General features: G+C 43.3%; 1 protein-coding gene across 1 annotated transcript in view; it reads right to left on the reverse strand.

Moving 5' to 3' along the window:
• MINDY4 (MINDY lysine 48 deubiquitinase 4) overlaps nt 1–17,726 on the reverse strand; it is a 101,808-nt gene that overhangs the window by 58,463 nt on the left and 25,619 nt on the right. Inside the window, exons 6-8 of the mRNA XM_079946725.1 lie at nt 3,917–3,975; nt 2,980–3,089; nt 903–1,019 (exon numbers count right to left, since the gene is read on the reverse strand). Coding sequence (XP_079802851.1) covers nt 903–1,019; nt 2,980–3,089; nt 3,917–3,975 — 286 coding nt within the window. The remainder of the gene's footprint in view (nt 1–902; nt 1,020–2,979; nt 3,090–3,916; nt 3,976–17,726) is intronic.

Consider the following 17,726-nt stretch of genomic DNA (forward strand, 5'->3'; position numbering starts at 1 on the left):
TTGGGCCCATCACTATCTCTCAGCCTAACCCACCTCACAAGGCTGTTGTGGGGCTTAAATAAGGAGAGGGGAGAACCACGTACACCCCCTTGAGCTCCCCGGAGGAAAAGGTGGGGCATAAATGTAATAAATAATAAACAGATAAACAAACAAACAGGCTATGGAGATGCAAAAGCATATGTCTGGAGATCACACAATTTAAAAAAAAAATTCATTGCTTTCATGAGGAAATATTTATAAATGCGTTTTTTTTTTTAGGATGTGTTAGGCTTGGCTGGCCAAAGAGCAAAAAACTATTTCGTTTCGTAAGTGATCGCCACAGTTCTAAATGCAACAGAGGTGGCAAATCTCTGCCCCACTCTAGGTACTTCTGGACCCCCAACTACCACCAGCCCTACCCAGAATGGCCAGCAGCCAGGGATCATGGGAGCTGAGGTCTAGAAATACACGGAGCACGATTCTGCTCTGTGCATGAATATTCGGAGGGGAATGACTGAACGGAACTTTCTGTGTCCTGGAGTCACAGGTGATCTGCTCTTGTCCCAGAAGTGGGATCGGTGCATCAGGAATTCTGTGCATGCAACTGTTTGCCACAGCTTCCGCTTCCTTCAGCTGCTTTGTGCATCTCCTGCCCCCAACTCTATGACCAAGGCATGAATGTGCATTGTGGCAAAGAGCAAAGACAGTCTTTCGTGAGGTCACCAGTACAGCCGCATCAAGATGTGCGGTGATTTATGCACAAGCAGAATTGACTGAGCCTAGGGTTCTATCCAGATGAAAGTCCCCTTGTACACTATTGCACTAGTGCCATTCCAATGGGGCTGGCCTAGGACAGCGCCCCCCCCCATTTCCCCCATAAATTGTTCCCCCAGTGGCTTCGAAATCCTGTCTCCAGACTTTACCTTTTTCTGCACAATGCCATACTTCAGCTGAGGGTTGTCGTTAAACATAAAACTCTGGATTTTCCATTCCTCGCTGAAGCAGCCGAGGCTGGAGCCAAACAAAAGTATCTTCAGGTCCTTGATTTAAATGAGGAGGGGAAAGATGAGATTAAGAATAAAAAAGAAGAAAGGACAGACCTCCTGTTCTTTTTGAAATCTAATTCTTTGCTCTGTGGGGTGCACACAAACTCACAACAAATAGGTTTTCAGGGACGGCCCAAGGGCACATGTGTGATCCGAACAGTTAGGATTCCAGCCAGCCATGCCCTGTTTCAGGGAACTCCATTCCATTCTCTCTCCCCCTGCATTATAAACCCCCCAGTCAGCGTTCTGAGCCCCCCTGATTCCTGCAGGGATTTCCAAGCTGGAAGGTTAAACCCAGTGGCACGCTGCCCGACCCTGTCTCGCCACACTCGCAAATTTAATAAAAATAAATGGCATATACAGTTGTCCTGATTAACCCCAAGGAGTCGTTTTTTCCTTGCCTCGCAATGTTCCTTCGGCATAAATGGCTGTGTGTGTGTGTGTGTCACTGCAGCAGAATGAGGCTTTTTGGCTGCAGACCCACTTGGGACTCAACCAGTCTTCCATTATCTTCGGGAAGAATGTGCCAAGCCTAATTGTTAAAAGAAAATGGAACCTACTGCAGCTCGGGGGGGGGGGGGACAGATAATTAATTTAAAGTTGAAAAGCTTTTTTCCCCCCAGGGTATTTGTGGGCCTCGCTATCAAAATATCACAGCTTGGAGCACTCCTGCTGTTGACACTACTGTTTCTTACCCACCCTCTGCCATAAAATCCCAGAATGTGTTCCACCACTTTGGCACCAACATTGGCTCTCGGTACATTTCTGAGCACAATTCAAAGTGTTGGTGCTGACCTTTAAAGTCCTAAACGGCCTTGACCCAGTATACCTGAAGGAGCATCTCCATACCCATCGTCCAGCCTGGACACCGAAGTCCAGCACCGAGGGCCTTCTGGCGGTTCCCTCTCTGTAAGAAGTGAGGTTACAGGGAACCAGGCACAGGGCCTTCTTGGTAGTGGCGCCTGCTCTATGGAACACCCTCCCATCAGATGGCAAAGAGATAAGCAATAATACGACTTTCTTTAGACATCCGAAGGCAGCCCTGTGTCAGGAGGTTTATATATGCTTGATGTTTCATTGTGTTTTTGTATATGTTGAAAGCCAACCAGAGCAGCTGGGGCAATCCATTCAGATGGGCAGGGTACAAATAATAAAAATATTATTTTTCGTCCTGTCTCAGATTGAATTGTACGTTCCTGGTAAGTTCCCTTGAATCCCTCTTAAAAGAATAAAGACACGACAATCTTATTTAAAGTCAATAAAAGAAGTTTACTCACATCAGTTCACAGTTGGATTCCTGAAGGCAGACAAGTATGTACATGTGGATCTACCCCATATGGGGCAATAATCCCAGTGCTTCTGCTAGCTGAGAGCTAGCAGAGCAGTCCTAGCTGAAAGCTGGTCAAACGAAGAAGGAAGTCAGGAAGTGTGCTGTGTGACTCATCCTTTTGTAACCTGGACAGGTAAGGTCACGCCCACCTTCTATCACATGCAAAAGGAATTATGCTCCAGCCAGGAGGAACAGGAAGTTTTGACTGGCTGGACCAAACAACCCCCCGCATGTCTACTCTAGGAAAACAAGGAATGTTGTACTTGATTGCTTCTCATGGATCACATCCCACAGACACAACCTTTGTTCTGCCCCAGCAGGGCTCCCATGTCCCCTGGTCTGGATAGATCATGGTCTGACTCGCTATAACACAACCGCAATTCCTCATGTTTGGAGATCTCAAGCAGGTATAGAGGATATTCCATTTAATCATACCTCAAGCTACAGTTGAAGGATGTGAGGTGGCCAACGTTTGAAGAACCTCTCTCCAAAGAGCTGGGCCTGAGACCTTCTAAATGTTGACCACACTGGGCTAGATTTGGGGGGTGCTGCTCTGCCTCTGTGTACAACAACAGTCATTTCCAACAGAATGTTCTGCATCGGCCACATCAATGTGTTTCTTACCCTTGCAAGATAGTAGTCAATGGGCTTTGACGTGACTTGGACAGCATGCAGAGCCGAAGAGTCGGGGATCATGTAGACATCCTCCAAATTTTCTTCGTCTTCAACATCAACTGCAGAGGGCAAAGGAAAGGCTGTTTAATATCCAGAACTCATACTCAGAAACATGCAACCCCAAAACATTAGCTTTTGTGGCTTCGGCAAATGAAGGCGCCTTCCGTTCTCTTCCAGTCTTTAAAGATGTGTTCTGTCTACATATCTGTCATGGCTGAAGAAGAAGAGTTTGGACTTGATATCCCAGTGTATCACTACCCTAAGGAGTCTCAAAGCGGCTAACAATCTCCTTTCCCTTCCTCCGCCACAACAAACACTCTGTGAGGTGAGTGGGGCTGAGAGACTTCAGAGAAGTGTGACTAGCCCAAGGTCACCCAGCAGCTGCAAGTGGAGGAGCGGAGACGCGAACCCGGTTCACCAGATTATGAGTCCACCGTTCTTAACCACTACACCATGCTGGCTGACACACACAAGCATCACCCTCCAGGAATACTGATTTGACACGTACATAAAGTTCTGGATCTTTATTACAAGAGCTTGACGTCATAGCGGGCAGCTCGATGAAGATGGAGTCCCAGTGTGCAGAGGCCTACTGGAAGAAATTTTTTTTATTTTGTTTCGACTACGGCAGACCAACACGGCTACCTACCCGTAAATGAAACATATGTTGCAGATATTTTCCCACATTTATTATGCTATTGTTGTCACATACAAATGACTTGAGAAAACTTGGTATAATTATTTGTATAATGTTATTCTTGTTTATAAAGCCCAATAAAATAAATCAATAAAATTTTCTATCGGCCTCCAGAAATAGCGATGGATAAACATGTAAAATCCCTACCCTTGCAATAAGTGAGCTAGTTGAGAATGGAATAAGACATACCTAGTTCCAGAGCGTCTTGGTTCAAGCTGTCTCTGCTGGGAGAAGACACAGGCATCTTTCTGGACAGAAACAAATTAAGCAGACAGATGTGTGGGCTGCATCAATAGGAGTATAGCATCTAGATCAAGGGAAGTAATAGTGCCACTGTATTCTGCTCTGGTCAGACCTCACCTGGAGTACTGTGTCCAGTTCTGGGCACCACAGTTCAAGAAGGACACTGACAAACTGGAACGTGTCCAGAGGAGGGCAACCAAAATGGTCAAAGGCCTGGAAACAATGCCTTATGAGGAACGGCTAAGGGAGCTGGGCATGTTTAGCCTGGAGAAGAGGAGGTTAAGGGGTGATATGATAGCCATGTTCAAATATATAAAAGGATGTCACATAGAGGAGGGAGAAAGGTTGTTTTCTGCTGCTCCAGAGAAGCGGACACGGAGCAATGGTTCCAAACTACAAGAAAGAAGATTCCACCTAAACATTAGGAAGAACTTCCTGACAGTAAGAGCTGTTCGACAGTGGAATTTGCTGCCAAGGAGTGTGGTGGAGTCTCCTTCTTTGGAGGTCTTTAAGCAGAGGCTTGACAACCATATGTCAGGAGTGCTCTGATGGTGTTTCCTGCTTGGCAGGGGGTTGGACTCGATGGCCCTTGTGGTCTCTTCCAACTCTATGCTTCTATAATTCTATGACCAAACAAGGCAATTTATCAGAAAGGCCGCTGTATAAACAGAGATGAACAACAATGTTTCAGCAAGGGGAGCAGTTTTTCATCCGCATTCTGTGCTCAGAAGGATGGGGGTGAAGGCATCAAATCCCCCACCCCACCCAACAAAATTCAGGGACTGTCAATCTCAGTTCTCAGTTTCCCGATCTTAAATTTGGACCTCCACATTTCTGCAGCAAATTTACCATTTCTTCTTTAATCCTTGCAGAGATTCGCTAGCACTTCCAATTTTTCCCAATAAACCCATTCTCGTCTGCAGTTCCGACCAATGTACACATCTTATCAAGCAGTCTCCCCTAATGGAATGCATTTTTGTAAGGTATTTCGCTATCACATTAGTTTTTATGCCCTGAATATGAGCATTTTTGTAAAATGCTTGGTTGGAAAAGTGCGCCGCAAAAAATCAAGCGAGTGAGAATTCTGAAGGGTAGCTGTGTTTTGGTTCGCGAAGTGTGAATTGGGTAGCTTCTCACTGAAATGCAAAAAAAAAACACAGCCAGTGTTAATAAATTAACTGAACAAGTTGCTCTGAATGCACAATCGATTGGAAAGTTATTTGAGGCCACTGCAGAAAACCGCAAATTGGCTGAGGAAGCCAGCCAAAAAGTTGAAGAACTACAACAAGAGGTAAAACCATTGCATAAACAGGTTGGTGAACAGCAGGCGTATTTGTCTATGATAGAATTGCGGAGTCGGGAAAATAATCTGAGATTGAGGTTTATACCAGAACTTGAACAAGGGAATTTAATTGAGTTCCTGACAAAAGAATTCTCCAAGTTTTGGCTTTTGGAGGAAGAAAGGGACTTTAAAATTGTGACTGCTTTTAGACTTGGAAAATCAACAAGGAAAGACAGGCCCAGAGATTGCTTGATCACGTTGAGATCTAAGGAGGAAAGAGACAAAATACTAGGCCTACATTACGGGAAATCACTGGATATTTCGGACAAAAGAGTAGAAATTTATAAAGACATCCCAAAACAACTTTTGGACCTTAGATCCACCTACACTGAGTTTGCAAAACTGCTGAGGAGCAATTCAATTGTATTTAGGTGGGAATTTCCCCAAGGACTATCCTTTACATTTAGAGGGAAGAAGGTTAAAATTAAAACAGCCGAGGACAAAGACAAATTTTTGAGTGCCTACGGAGAGGATCTTCAGAAAGGGATTGAAAGACCTTTAGGGTCTGGGCCACCACCTGCATCTGCACCTTCGGGACCTGACGACCCGGAGAAAAAGATACCACCACTAGAGGAATAACAGATTTGTCCAGGATGTCTCTGCAACTTCTGAGTTGGAATATTAATGGCTGCAATTCCCCGGAAAAGAGGAGAATATTTCATATATTGAAAAAAGAACAATTGGACATTATTTGTTTGCAAGAAACACGTGACTAGGCTCCATAGGAAAGTGTTAATAAATAAAAGATTAGGACAAGAATTTATCTCTTCGGATCAAGTTAAGAAAAGAGGAGTGGTCATATATGCAAAGGAGAGCCTATCACCAAAATTTCTATTTAAAGATGAGCAAGGAAGAATCTTGGCAATTGAGATACAAAATCAGGGAGAAAAGTTTTTGATATTAGGAATCTACGCACCAAATGAGGGGAAATCGGAATTTTATAAGAAGCTGCATGAGATAATGCTGGACTATCTGGACTATGACAACATCATTATGATGGGAGATATGAACGGAGTGGCATCAACCAACATGGACAAGTCTCAAAGCCAAAATGTGACAAAAGATGGCAGACTACCTAAAACTTTTTTTGAACTGACTGATAATATGGACTTGATTGACATCTGGAGGACAAAGAACCCCCTGGGAAGAGAGGGAACATTCTTTTCTGAAGCCCAACTGACATGGACAAGAATCAACCAAATATGGATAACTAGACGTCTGGCACCTAAGACGAGAAAGGTGGAAATCTGCCCAAAGACCTGCTCCGACCATAACGCTGTAAAGATGGACATGAGACTAATCCCAACCGGTTCCTTTAGATGGAAGATGAATGACAATCTGTTTAGAGATCAGGAGATCACCAAAAAGGCCCAAAAAGTTTTGAAGGATTATTTTGAGATAAATTTGAACACCACGGTGGAAAAAAGAATTATCTGGGATGCAAGTAAGGCGGTTATGAGGGGGTTTCTGATACAAAAGAACGCTGTAAAGAAAAGAGCACAAAATGAGAAAAAAGACAAGATTTTGGAGAAAATTAAAGAATGTGAGAAGAAGTTAAGATCGAAACCGAAGTCAAAGGAGATTTTGAAAGAAATTAAATTTCACCAAGCACAATTCTCCAAATTGATAAATCAGGAAGTGGAGTGGAAAGTCAAGTTAATGAAACAAAGATCGACTCGGCAAATAAATGTGGAAAACTGCTAGCATGGCAGTTGAAAAAGAGACAAAAATTAAATACGATCACTAACCTAGAGACTGAAGGAAGAAATATTCAGAACCCAGTGGAGATTAGGAAGTGCTTCTAGAGATACTTTAAACAACTATATACTCAAGGGCCGCAAAATGAGGCTGAGATAGAACAATTTCTGATAAAGAATGGATTACCAATGTTGTCTCAAGAAAACAGATCAATCCTGAATTGTAAAATAACACAACAAGAGATTGAAGTTGCCATTCAGAACATGCAATTGGGCAAATCCCCAGGGCCAGATGGGCTTACCTCCAAATATTATAAGATACTGAAAGACTACTTGATACATCCACTAATGGAGGTTTGCAATGAGATTATGGAGGGCAAGAAAGCACCGGAAACGTGGAAAGAAGCCTTCATCACATTGATACCTAAACCTGAATTGGAAAAGACACAACTTAAGAACTACTGCCCCATTTCCCTTCTAAATGTGGATTACAAAATTTTTGCAGACATTTTAGCAAATAGATTTAAAAAGGTTTTAAGTGAAGTGATCCATAAAGATCAGGCAGGCTTTCTCCCAGGAAGACATTTGTTTGCCAACACAAGGAACATTATTGATATCTTGGAACTTTTGCAAACAAATATTAATACAAGAGCAGTGTTAATATTTATAGATGCGGAGAAGGCCTTTGACAACATTTCTTGGAAGTTTATGAAGAAAAACCTGGAAGGGATGGGAGTGGGACGGGGATTTGAAAATGGGATAGATGCAATCTATTCAGAACAAAAGGCTAAAGTGATAGTTAACAATGTGGTGACAGAAGAGTTTAAAATTGAAAAAGGAACACGACAAGGTTGCCCTATTTCCCCTTTGTTATTTATTTCGGTCCTGGAAGTGCTCTTGAATATGATTAGAAGGGACCGGTTGGTGGAAGGAATTCAGGTCGGAGCGAAGCAGTACAAACTTAAGGCTTTTGCAGATGACCTAGTTTTGACCCTACAGGAGCCAGAATCTAGTACGAAAAGGGCTTTACAACTGATTCAAGAGTTTGGTCGGGTGGCGGGATTTAAACTAAATAAACAAAAAACTAAGGTATTGGAAAAAAATTTGACAGCTTCAGAGTCAGAAAGGTTTCAGAAAGAGACAGAGTTAAACGTGGTTAAAAAAGTAAAATATCTAGGGGTGAACATAACAGCAAAGAATCTGAATTTATTTAAGGACAATTATGAAAAGTGTTGGTCAGAAATTAAGAGGGATTTAGAAAGTTGGTCAAGACTGAAACTTTCCTTGTTGGGCCGAATTGCTGCTATAAAAATGAACGTATTGCCAAGGATGTTGTTTCTTTTTCAGACTTTACAGATTGTGGATAAAATGGAGTGTTTTGGGAGGTGGCAAAGAGATATTTCTAAATTTGTCTGGCAGGGCAAAAAGCCCAGAATTATGTTTAAAATATTAACTGATGCTAAAGAAAGAGGGGGGTTTGCCCTGCCAGACTTAAGGTTGTATTATGAATCAGCAGCTTTTTGCTGGTTGAAAGATTGGCTGCTTCTTGAAAACACTGATGTTTTAGACTTGGAAGGATTTAACAATGCTTTTGGATGGCATGCGTATCTGTGGTATGACAAGGTTAAGATTCACAAGAATTTCAAGAACCATATTGTAAGGAAAGCAGTGTTTAATGTCTGGATAAAATATAAAGACTTATTAGAAAACAAGACCCCAAGGTGGTTATCACCTATGGAAGCTAAGGCTGTGAAAAGACCTAATATGGAGGTCAAATGGCCGAAATATTGGGAAATATTAGAAAGAGATGGAGACAATTGGAGATTGCAGAGTATGGAGAAACTTAAAGATAAAGTGCGAGATTGGTTACATTATGCTCAGATTAAAGAGGCTTTTAAACTGGATAAAAAGTTAGGATTCCAAGTGGAAAAATCGAAATTGGAAACAGAACTGTTAGAACCTAAGACTAAATTACTTTCAAGAATGTATAACTTGCTGCTGAGGTGGAATACACAGGATGAAACGGTTAAATCAGCTATGATAAAATGGGCACAGGACATTGGGTATAATATCATGTTTGCTGACTGGGAAAAGTTATGGACTACCGGTATGAAGTTTACTGCATATAATGCCTTGAAAGAAAATATTATGAAAATGATATATAGGTGGTACATGACCCCAGTCAAGCTAGCTAAAATATATCACCTGCCAGATAACAAGTGTTGGAAATATAAGGAAACTGAAGGAACATTCTTTCACCTCTGGTGGACTTGCCCTAGGGTTAAGGCCTTCTGGGAAATGATATATAATGAGCTGAAAAAGGTATTTAAGTATACCTTCCCTAAGAAACCAGAGGCCTTCCTTTTGGGCATTGTTGGCCAGAGGGTGTTAAAGAAGGACCGAACATTATTTATGTATGCAACAACAGCAGCAAGGATACTTGTCGCCAAACATTGGAAAACTCAAGATTTGCCCACGCTGGAAGAATGGCAGATGCAACTGATGGACTACATGGAGCTAGCAGAAATGACCGGCAGAATCTGAGACCTGGGAGAAAAAGCAGTGGAGGAGGATTGGAAGAAATTTAAGGACTATCTTCAAAAACACTGTAAATTATATGAGTGTTAAGAAGGATGAGAGATTTGAAAATAACAGGGCACCATAAAGTTAGCTGAAAAGACTATGAGAATGAGTGAATTTCATGAGAAAGACAAATTTTGAATGAATATCATGTTAAAACTAGGTATTTAAGATTTTGATAAAAATATTCAAAGTTAGGGATAAAATATTGGAATTGTGTACAATAAGAATGAAAATAAGGTGATAAGTTGCTGGCTAAAGTTTTATTAACTTGGAATGTAGGAGCAAGAGACGTGAGGAAGTCCAAAAGGGAAAAATGAAGAAAAGATGGTTACTACAAGATGTAAAATCTTATGTCTGTTTTATTTTTTCGATGTTTTCTGTTTATTCTGTCTTTTTTCTTTATTGTATTATTAAAACTCTCAATAAAATTTTATTTAAAAAAAATGAAATGCAAACAAAATTAGATCTCCCTGTTCCTACTGAGGGGGGAGAGTACAATTTTTAGGCGGGGGAGAATGCCCTGCTGCCATGTTTTCTCTGAAAAGTCCTTGCAGGCTACTCTATATGATGTAGCAACACTCATATAGTTTCAATACCTGCCATTTTGGGATGCAGGAAATGGTTGCTACCGGCCTCCAGCAATGGACAGGAGTGCTGATGCTACCACAAACCCCCGCCCTGCAGAGAAAAACTCAAAATTGCACATTCATTTTAGTGTCTGCTAATAGAGTAGTGAAATGGAAGCATGGGTGCAATTTTAGCCTGGGCCTTCAAAAAAACCAACAACCTCTTGACAACATGTTGTGGAGTGAAAGAAAATTATGTGAAAATGATGTACCATGGTATTTAACCCCTACTACAATGGCGAAGGGACGCGGGTGGCACTGTGGGTTAAACCGCAGAGCCTAGGACTTGCCGATCAAAAGATCGCCAGTTCGAATCCCTGCGACAGAGTGAGCTCCCGTTGCTCAGTCCCTGCTCCTGTCCACCTAGCAGTTTGAAAGCACGTCAAAGTGCAAGTAGATAAATAGGTACCACACTGGAGGGAAGGTAAACAGCGTTTCCGTGCGCTGCTCTGGTTTGCCAGAAGCGGCTTAGTCATGCTGGCAACATGACCCGGAAGCTGTACGCCGGCTCCCTCGGCCAATAAAGCGAGATGAGCAATCCCAGAGTCAGCCACGACTGGACCTAATGGTCAGGGGTCCCTTTACCTTTACCTTTACATTGGCAAAAATGTATAGGACAAGAACAAATACTGCTGGAAATGTAAAGAAAAAGAAGATACCTTTTATCATAAGTGGGGGACTTGTAAGGTAATAAAAGCTTTCTGGGAGATGATATATAATGAAATGAAAAAAATATGCTTAGAATAACCTTTCTTAAGAAATCAGAAGCTTTTCTATTAGGAATTATAGGTACCGATATCCAAAAGGACAACAGCCGCTGGAAGGACGGAAGGAAGACAAGGTTTGTACCAGAGAGGAATGGCAAACCAAGCTGATGGGACTACGCCAAAATGGCAAAACTGACTGGAAAACTCAGAAACCAAGAGGACAAAAACTTTATAAAAGAATGGGGAAGATGCATAAGTTACTTAGGAGACCACTGTAAGCAGATGGAAACATTAGCAGGATTTTTATTTCACTGGTAGTGTGACAATCACCATGGATAATATGGTTTGATATAAAAATTGGAGTATGGAAGAAGATGCAGCAGTAAATGTTTAAAATGGGACCCCATGGAGAGGATGGGGGAGGAGAGTCCTGAGATTCTTAGGAATCTCTTTATATGGATATACAGTGGTACCTCAGTTTACGAACTTAATCCATTCTGGAAGTCCATTCTTAAACCGAATCCGTTCTTAAACCAAAGCGTGCTTTCCCTAATGAGGCCTCCCACCACCTGTGCCCTTCCACCGTTCGGATGCCGTTCTTAGACCGAGGTAAAGTTCTCAAACCGGGACACTATTTCCGGTTTTGCGGAATTCGTAAACCGAATCGTTCTTAAACAGGGCTGTTCTTAAACCGAGGTACCACTGTACTTTTTGATTCTTGGTTTATAATTTTGTATTTGTAAAACCAGTAAAAATGGTTTAAAAAAAAACCCAAACCTGTTGTCACAGAGGACTTTTAATTCTTATTTTGACTATTATTGCATGGTACGTTGCACAGGCTCCTCCCTCCCTCGTTTTGCACATTGCGTTGTCTTCCCATTGGGCTGTTAAACCTACAGTGGTACCTCGCAAGACAAATGCCTCGCAAGATGAAAAACGCGCAAGACGAAAGAGTTTTCCATTTTTTGAGTCGTTCCGCAAGACGAATTTCCCTATGGGCTTGCTTCGCAAGACGAAACGTCTTGAGAGTTCTTGCGAGTTTGTTTCCTTTTTCTTAAAGCCGCTAACCCGCTAATAGCCGCTAAGCCGCTAAGCCATTAATAGCCGCTAAGCCGCTAATAGCCGCTAAGCCGCTAATAGCCGTGCTTCGCAAGACGAAAAAACCGCAAGACAAAGAGACTCGCGGAACGGATTAATTTCGTCTTCCGAGGCACCACTGTACTTGGATCCGCTCCAGTTTGGTAACTGAAATCGGACCATATTCCTGGCATCTCTTTGTCTCCACGGAGTTAGGAAACTGTTTCCACACCCAGATGGGAGGAGAGACAGAGGTTGTTATCCCGGATATGGGATCCCACAATTTCCCAGCTCAACAATGTCATCGCATCAGCGACTGCCGACTTGCAACATCCTTCCCATTCATACGTTTCCCCTCCTGGCTCTTTAGCAGGAGATGAGCAAAGCAGGGAACTCCCTTCGTGACATTCAGGACCTTCGTAGCAGAATAACAGAATACGTGGGGCTTTTTCGGGGGGGGGGAATGTCTCCTGGACCTCTACTGGACCCCTTCCGTAACTTAAGAACATAAAGCTAGCGATTGTTTTCACCCTGGAAAGCTATAAGGAATTGATTCAACAAAACGTGACTCAGTCAGGAGAACTTCAGCATGCGTACACACTGGAGTAGAAAATGAATCACCGGTGTTAGGGATGAGTCAAGGCAGAAAAAGAAAACCCCACCCAGCGAACATCCGTGTTTTAAAAGACCAGTCATGGGATTGAATCAAATGGGTTGCAAATCAATAAAATTACATTTCAGTGGGGTAACCTTTGGGACGTGGGTGGCACTATGGGTTAAACCACAGAGCCTAGGACTTGCCAATCAGAAGGTCGGCGGTTCGAATCCCCGCGACGGGGTGAGCTCCCATTGCTCGGTCCCTGCTTCTGCCCATCTAGCAGTTCAAAAGCACATCAAAATGCAAGTAGATAAATAGGTACCGCTCTGGCAGGAAGGTAAACGGTGTTTTCGTGCACTGCTCTGGTTCACCGGAAGCGGCTTAGTCATGCTGGCCACATGACCCGGAAGCTGTACGCCGGCTCCCTCGGCCAATAAATCAAGATGAGCGCCGCAACCCCAGAGTCAGCCACAACTGGACCTAATGGTCAGGGGTCCCTTTACCTTTATGGTAACCTTTGGCAAGGATATCTAAAAGGTAAAAGGTAAAGGACCCCTGGATGGTTAAGCCCAGCCAAGGGCGACTATGGGGTTGTGGAGCTCTTATTCCTTTCCTGATGGGTCTGTTCAGGATTGGCCATGACTCAATAGGGTCAGATTCCACATAGTGATTTTATACACTTCATAATGCAAATATTCCCTATCTTGTAATGTTCAATTATATTACAAGACAAGAATGGTTTTCCTGAAGTTCTTCAACACAAAAAGCAGGACAAGCTTGTGAATGTGTGCCATCAGCAGGGTGTCTTGGGAAATGTAGTCTCTCAAGGTATCTGAGTAGGTAAAAAAGTAGCAGTAAAGGACCCCTGTATGGTTAAGTTCAGTCTAAGGCAACTATGGGGTTGTGGAGCTCATCTCGCTTTCAGGCCAAGGAAGCTGATGTTCGTCCACAGACAGCATTCCGGGTCATGTGGCCAGTATGACTAAACTGCTTCTGGCGCAACAGAACAACATGACAGAAACCAGAGCGCACGGAAACGACGTTTATTTTCCTGCCACAGAGGTACCTATTTATTTACTTGCACTGGTGTGCTTTCGAACTACTAGGTTGGCAGGAGCTGGGACAGAGCAAGGGGAGCTCACCCTATCATGGGGATTCGAACCGCCGACCTTCGGATCAGCAAGCCCAAGAGGCTCAATGGTTTAGCACCACCAGCATCCCACAAGGATATATAGCAATGCCCTGGGTTGGCCAAGCATCCTTCTTTATGGAGAATAGTCCTCTCTTCTGAAGGCATCCTCCGCTTGAAGGCCTCTCTGGTCCAACTCTGAGTTAGACAAAGAAGAAGAGTTTGGATTTGATATCCCGCTTTATCACTACCCGAAGGAGTCTCAAAGCGGCTAACAATCTCCTTTCCCTTCCTCCCCCACAACAAACACTCTGTGAGGTGAGTGAGGCTGAGAGACTTCAGACTAGCCCAAGGTAACCCAGCAGCTGCATGTGGAGGAGCGGGGAAGTGAACTCGGTTCACCAGATTACGAGTCTACCGCTCTTAACCACTACGCCACACTGGCTCTAAGAAGAGAGAGCAGGAGACTTAGAGCTGCCAGTCAACACACCTGAGCTGATACACAGATTCCCTGGTCACAGTCCTTCCCACTATGGCGAGCAGGGCTGGCACAACACATTGTGCCACCAGAGACTGGCCCAGCTGCTGCTTCTTCTCTTCCACCTTCTGCAGAGGGTTGGACTAGATGACCCTCGGGTTCCCTTCCAACGCTGCGATTCTACGATTCCTTCCTTCCCCCCACAGGTACCCACAGACAGAGTCCTCCTCCAAAAGCAGACCCAAGGAAGAGATGGATCTGCTCCTTGGCTTGTGCCAAGAGTGGCTACAGACCAGAGACTGCATCTCCTTTCCTGAACCTTCAGGATTCATCTCTGCCACCAGACTCTTTGAAGGCCACACCTTGGTCCCTCTCCAAGGTGCTGAATCTGCCTTGCCTTCCTGTCTACCTGAGACTACTGAAATACCCTTCGCCTTGGCCATCACCTGTCTCCAGAGGTAAACATGCCCATGGATAATTTGGGCCTCAGGGAGGAACTCTAAATCAGCAAGATGGTTTCCCAGATTTCATCAGTCGCCTGCCGTGTGGAAAAATGCCGTCTTCCATCTTCGTTCTTGCCCTCACAATTAGGGCTGGTTTTCAACATTGTGATATAGTACCAGCTAAACACTGCGATATGCTGATATATCATGATGTCTGAAATAAGGGTGGAGCTATGTAGAGGGCTTTGGCTGGCTTCATGGTTTCTCCCGCATTGTGATTTCTGCATAGCGTGCGAACCCGCCCGCCCCACGATTTGTGATATACGGCCAGGTCAAAAATTATGATATCGATATCACGATATGGATTTCAATGCAGTTTTGGATAAATCATTGATATATCGCCCTGTCCTGTTCACAGTCTCTCCAGTCAGCTGAGTGTCCTCATAGGAATAAAGTCAGTGTGGCAGGTTAGGGAGAGCCAGCGATGGTGTGGTGGTTAGAGTGTCAGACTAGGATCTGGGAGACCAGAGTTCGAATCCCCACTTGGCCACAAAGCTCACTTGAGTGACCTTGGGAGATCAATTAGGAAGGAGACTACCTAATACATGCTGCTCTGAGCTCCTTGGAGAAAAGGGTGGGGCATAAATGCAACAAACAGACAAATAAATAAATAAGTGTGCAGCAGGGTACAGCAAAAGGGACGCGGGTGGTACTGTGGGTTAAACCACAGAGCCTAGGACTTGCCGATCAGAAGGTCAGCGGTTTGAATCCCCACAACAGGGTGAGCTCCCGTTGCTAGGTCCCTGTTCCTGCCAACCTAGCAGTTCAAAAGCATGTCAAAGTGCAAGCAGATAAATAGGTACCGCTTCGGCGGGAAGGTAAACGGCGTTTCCATGCGCTGCTCTGGTTCGCCAGAAGCAGCTTAGTCATGCTGGTCACATGACCCAGAAGCTGTACGCCGGCTCCCTCGGCCAATAAAGCGAGATGAGCGCCACAACCCCAGAGTCGGCCACGACTGGACTTAATGGTCAGGGGTCCCTTTACGTTTAGGGTACAGCAATACAACTGTGGCATCTGCACACTGCCTCCCAGTCAACACAATGCAAAAACCACAATCCAAAATGTTGAAACAAGAGGGTTTCTATGGCTGGGAAAGACTTGCAAGGACTTTACCACTGTTTCCCCTTCAGCAGACAATCTCACAATCCCAACTATTGTATACATAGCATGCATGGGTTGGTGGAGCAGGAAAATGCACGGTTTACAATATCTTGTAAGAAGGAAGCAATCCATCACATTAGGAAAAGGAGGCAGGAAGAAAATAGGCCTCCCCATAAGGAAGCCATACGGCGCTCTCTCCAGATTGACAGGCCTCCGCCTTTTGATCTCCGCGCATTGCGGGCCCAGTGTTTACACGAAGAGCAACGTTGCTGGGGAAAGTCCCTCTCTTGATACAATAAGGCCCTCTTCCTCTACAGCTTCCTATTTACAGTATAGCACAAATACACAAAGGGTTTTTTAAATAAGTAGTGGTCACCGGACACTTCAAAACAACCAACTCTCCTTGCAGGAGAAATCAGGCTGCAGCATTGGGCTGGCTTGCTTGATGGGTTTTCCACCAAAAGAGAATATAATGAAAATGATTTACAGGTGGTACATGACACCAGTCAAGCTTGCAAAAATTTATCATTTGCCTGAAAATAAATGTTGGAAATGTAAAGAGACTGAAGGCACATTCTTTCACCTTTGGTGGACATGCCCAAGGATTAAGACTTTCTGGGAAATGATCTACAATGAAATGAAAAAGGTATTTAAATATACTTTTCTGAAGAAGCCAGAGGCCTTTCTCCTGGGCATGGTCGGACAATTGGTGCCAAAGAAGGATAGAACATTTTTTATGTATGCAACAACAGCAGCAAGAATACTCATCGCGAAGTATTGGAAGACTCAAGATTTACCCACCCGGGAAGAGTGGCAGATGAAAGTGATGGACTACATGGAACTGGCGGAAATGACTGGCAGAATCTGAGACCAGGGAGAAGAGATGGCGGAAGAAGATTGGAAGAAATTTAAAGATTATCTACAGAAATATTGTAAAATTTAGGAATGTTAGAAAGATGTTGGGATGAAGTTACATGGCTTTAGCAGAAATGTTATAAAGAATTAAGTACAATAGATTGTAAATGGATTAAAGGAAAAAATAATGTTACAATTTGTCAAGTTAAAGGACAGAAAATTGAGGAAGCTGGAAAGGATTTGCTGAAACAATTAATTGAAGTGGAATACAAAAAAAGGGAGGTGTGAGGAGGTCGCTGAAACAAGTAAAAGAAAGTCAATAACATTGAAAGTATATTATAATGGACCTAAGGGTTGCTAAATAACTATTAAATAAGGATGCAGGGATGGGGAGGTACGGGGAAGTCAAAAGAAAGAAGGGTATGAAATGATGAGATTGAAATTATATTGTTTTGTATTGCTTTTGTTATCTATTTGAAAAATGAATAAAAATTATTTAAAAAAAAAAGAAAGTATTGGATGTGTTTTTTTTTTACTGTTTTTGTTTTATTTTTGTTATGTATATGTAGTATTTTTTGTCTTTCCATTGTATTGTATGGTTTTGTTATGTTTAATTCTTTTTCTTTTTTTTCTGTAACTTTCAAAACTTTAATAAATATTATTTAAAAAAAACAAACAAAAGAACTCTTCTAGGCTTATAAGAGACATAAGAGACCTTGCCGACAAAGGTCCGTATAGTTAAAGCTATGGTTTTCCAAGTAGTGATGTAAGGAAGTGAGAGCTGGACCATAAAGAAGGCTGATCGCTGAAGAATGGATGCTTTTGAATTATGGTGCTGGAGGAGACTCTTGAGAGTCCCATGGACTGCAAGAAGATCAAACCTCTCCATTCTGAAAGAAATCAGCCCTGAGTGCTCACTGGAAGGACAGATCCTGAAGCTGAGGTTCCAATACTTTGGCCACCTCATGAGAAGAGAAGACTCCCTGGAAAAGACCCTGATGTTGGGAAAGATGGAAGGCACAAGGAGAAGGGGGCGACAGAGGACGAGATGGTTGGACAG

Source organism: Podarcis cretensis (assembly GCF_951804945.1).
Source record: "Podarcis cretensis genome assembly, chromosome: 12".
In the NCBI taxonomy this organism is placed as follows: domain Eukaryota; kingdom Metazoa; phylum Chordata; class Lepidosauria; order Squamata; family Lacertidae; genus Podarcis; species Podarcis cretensis.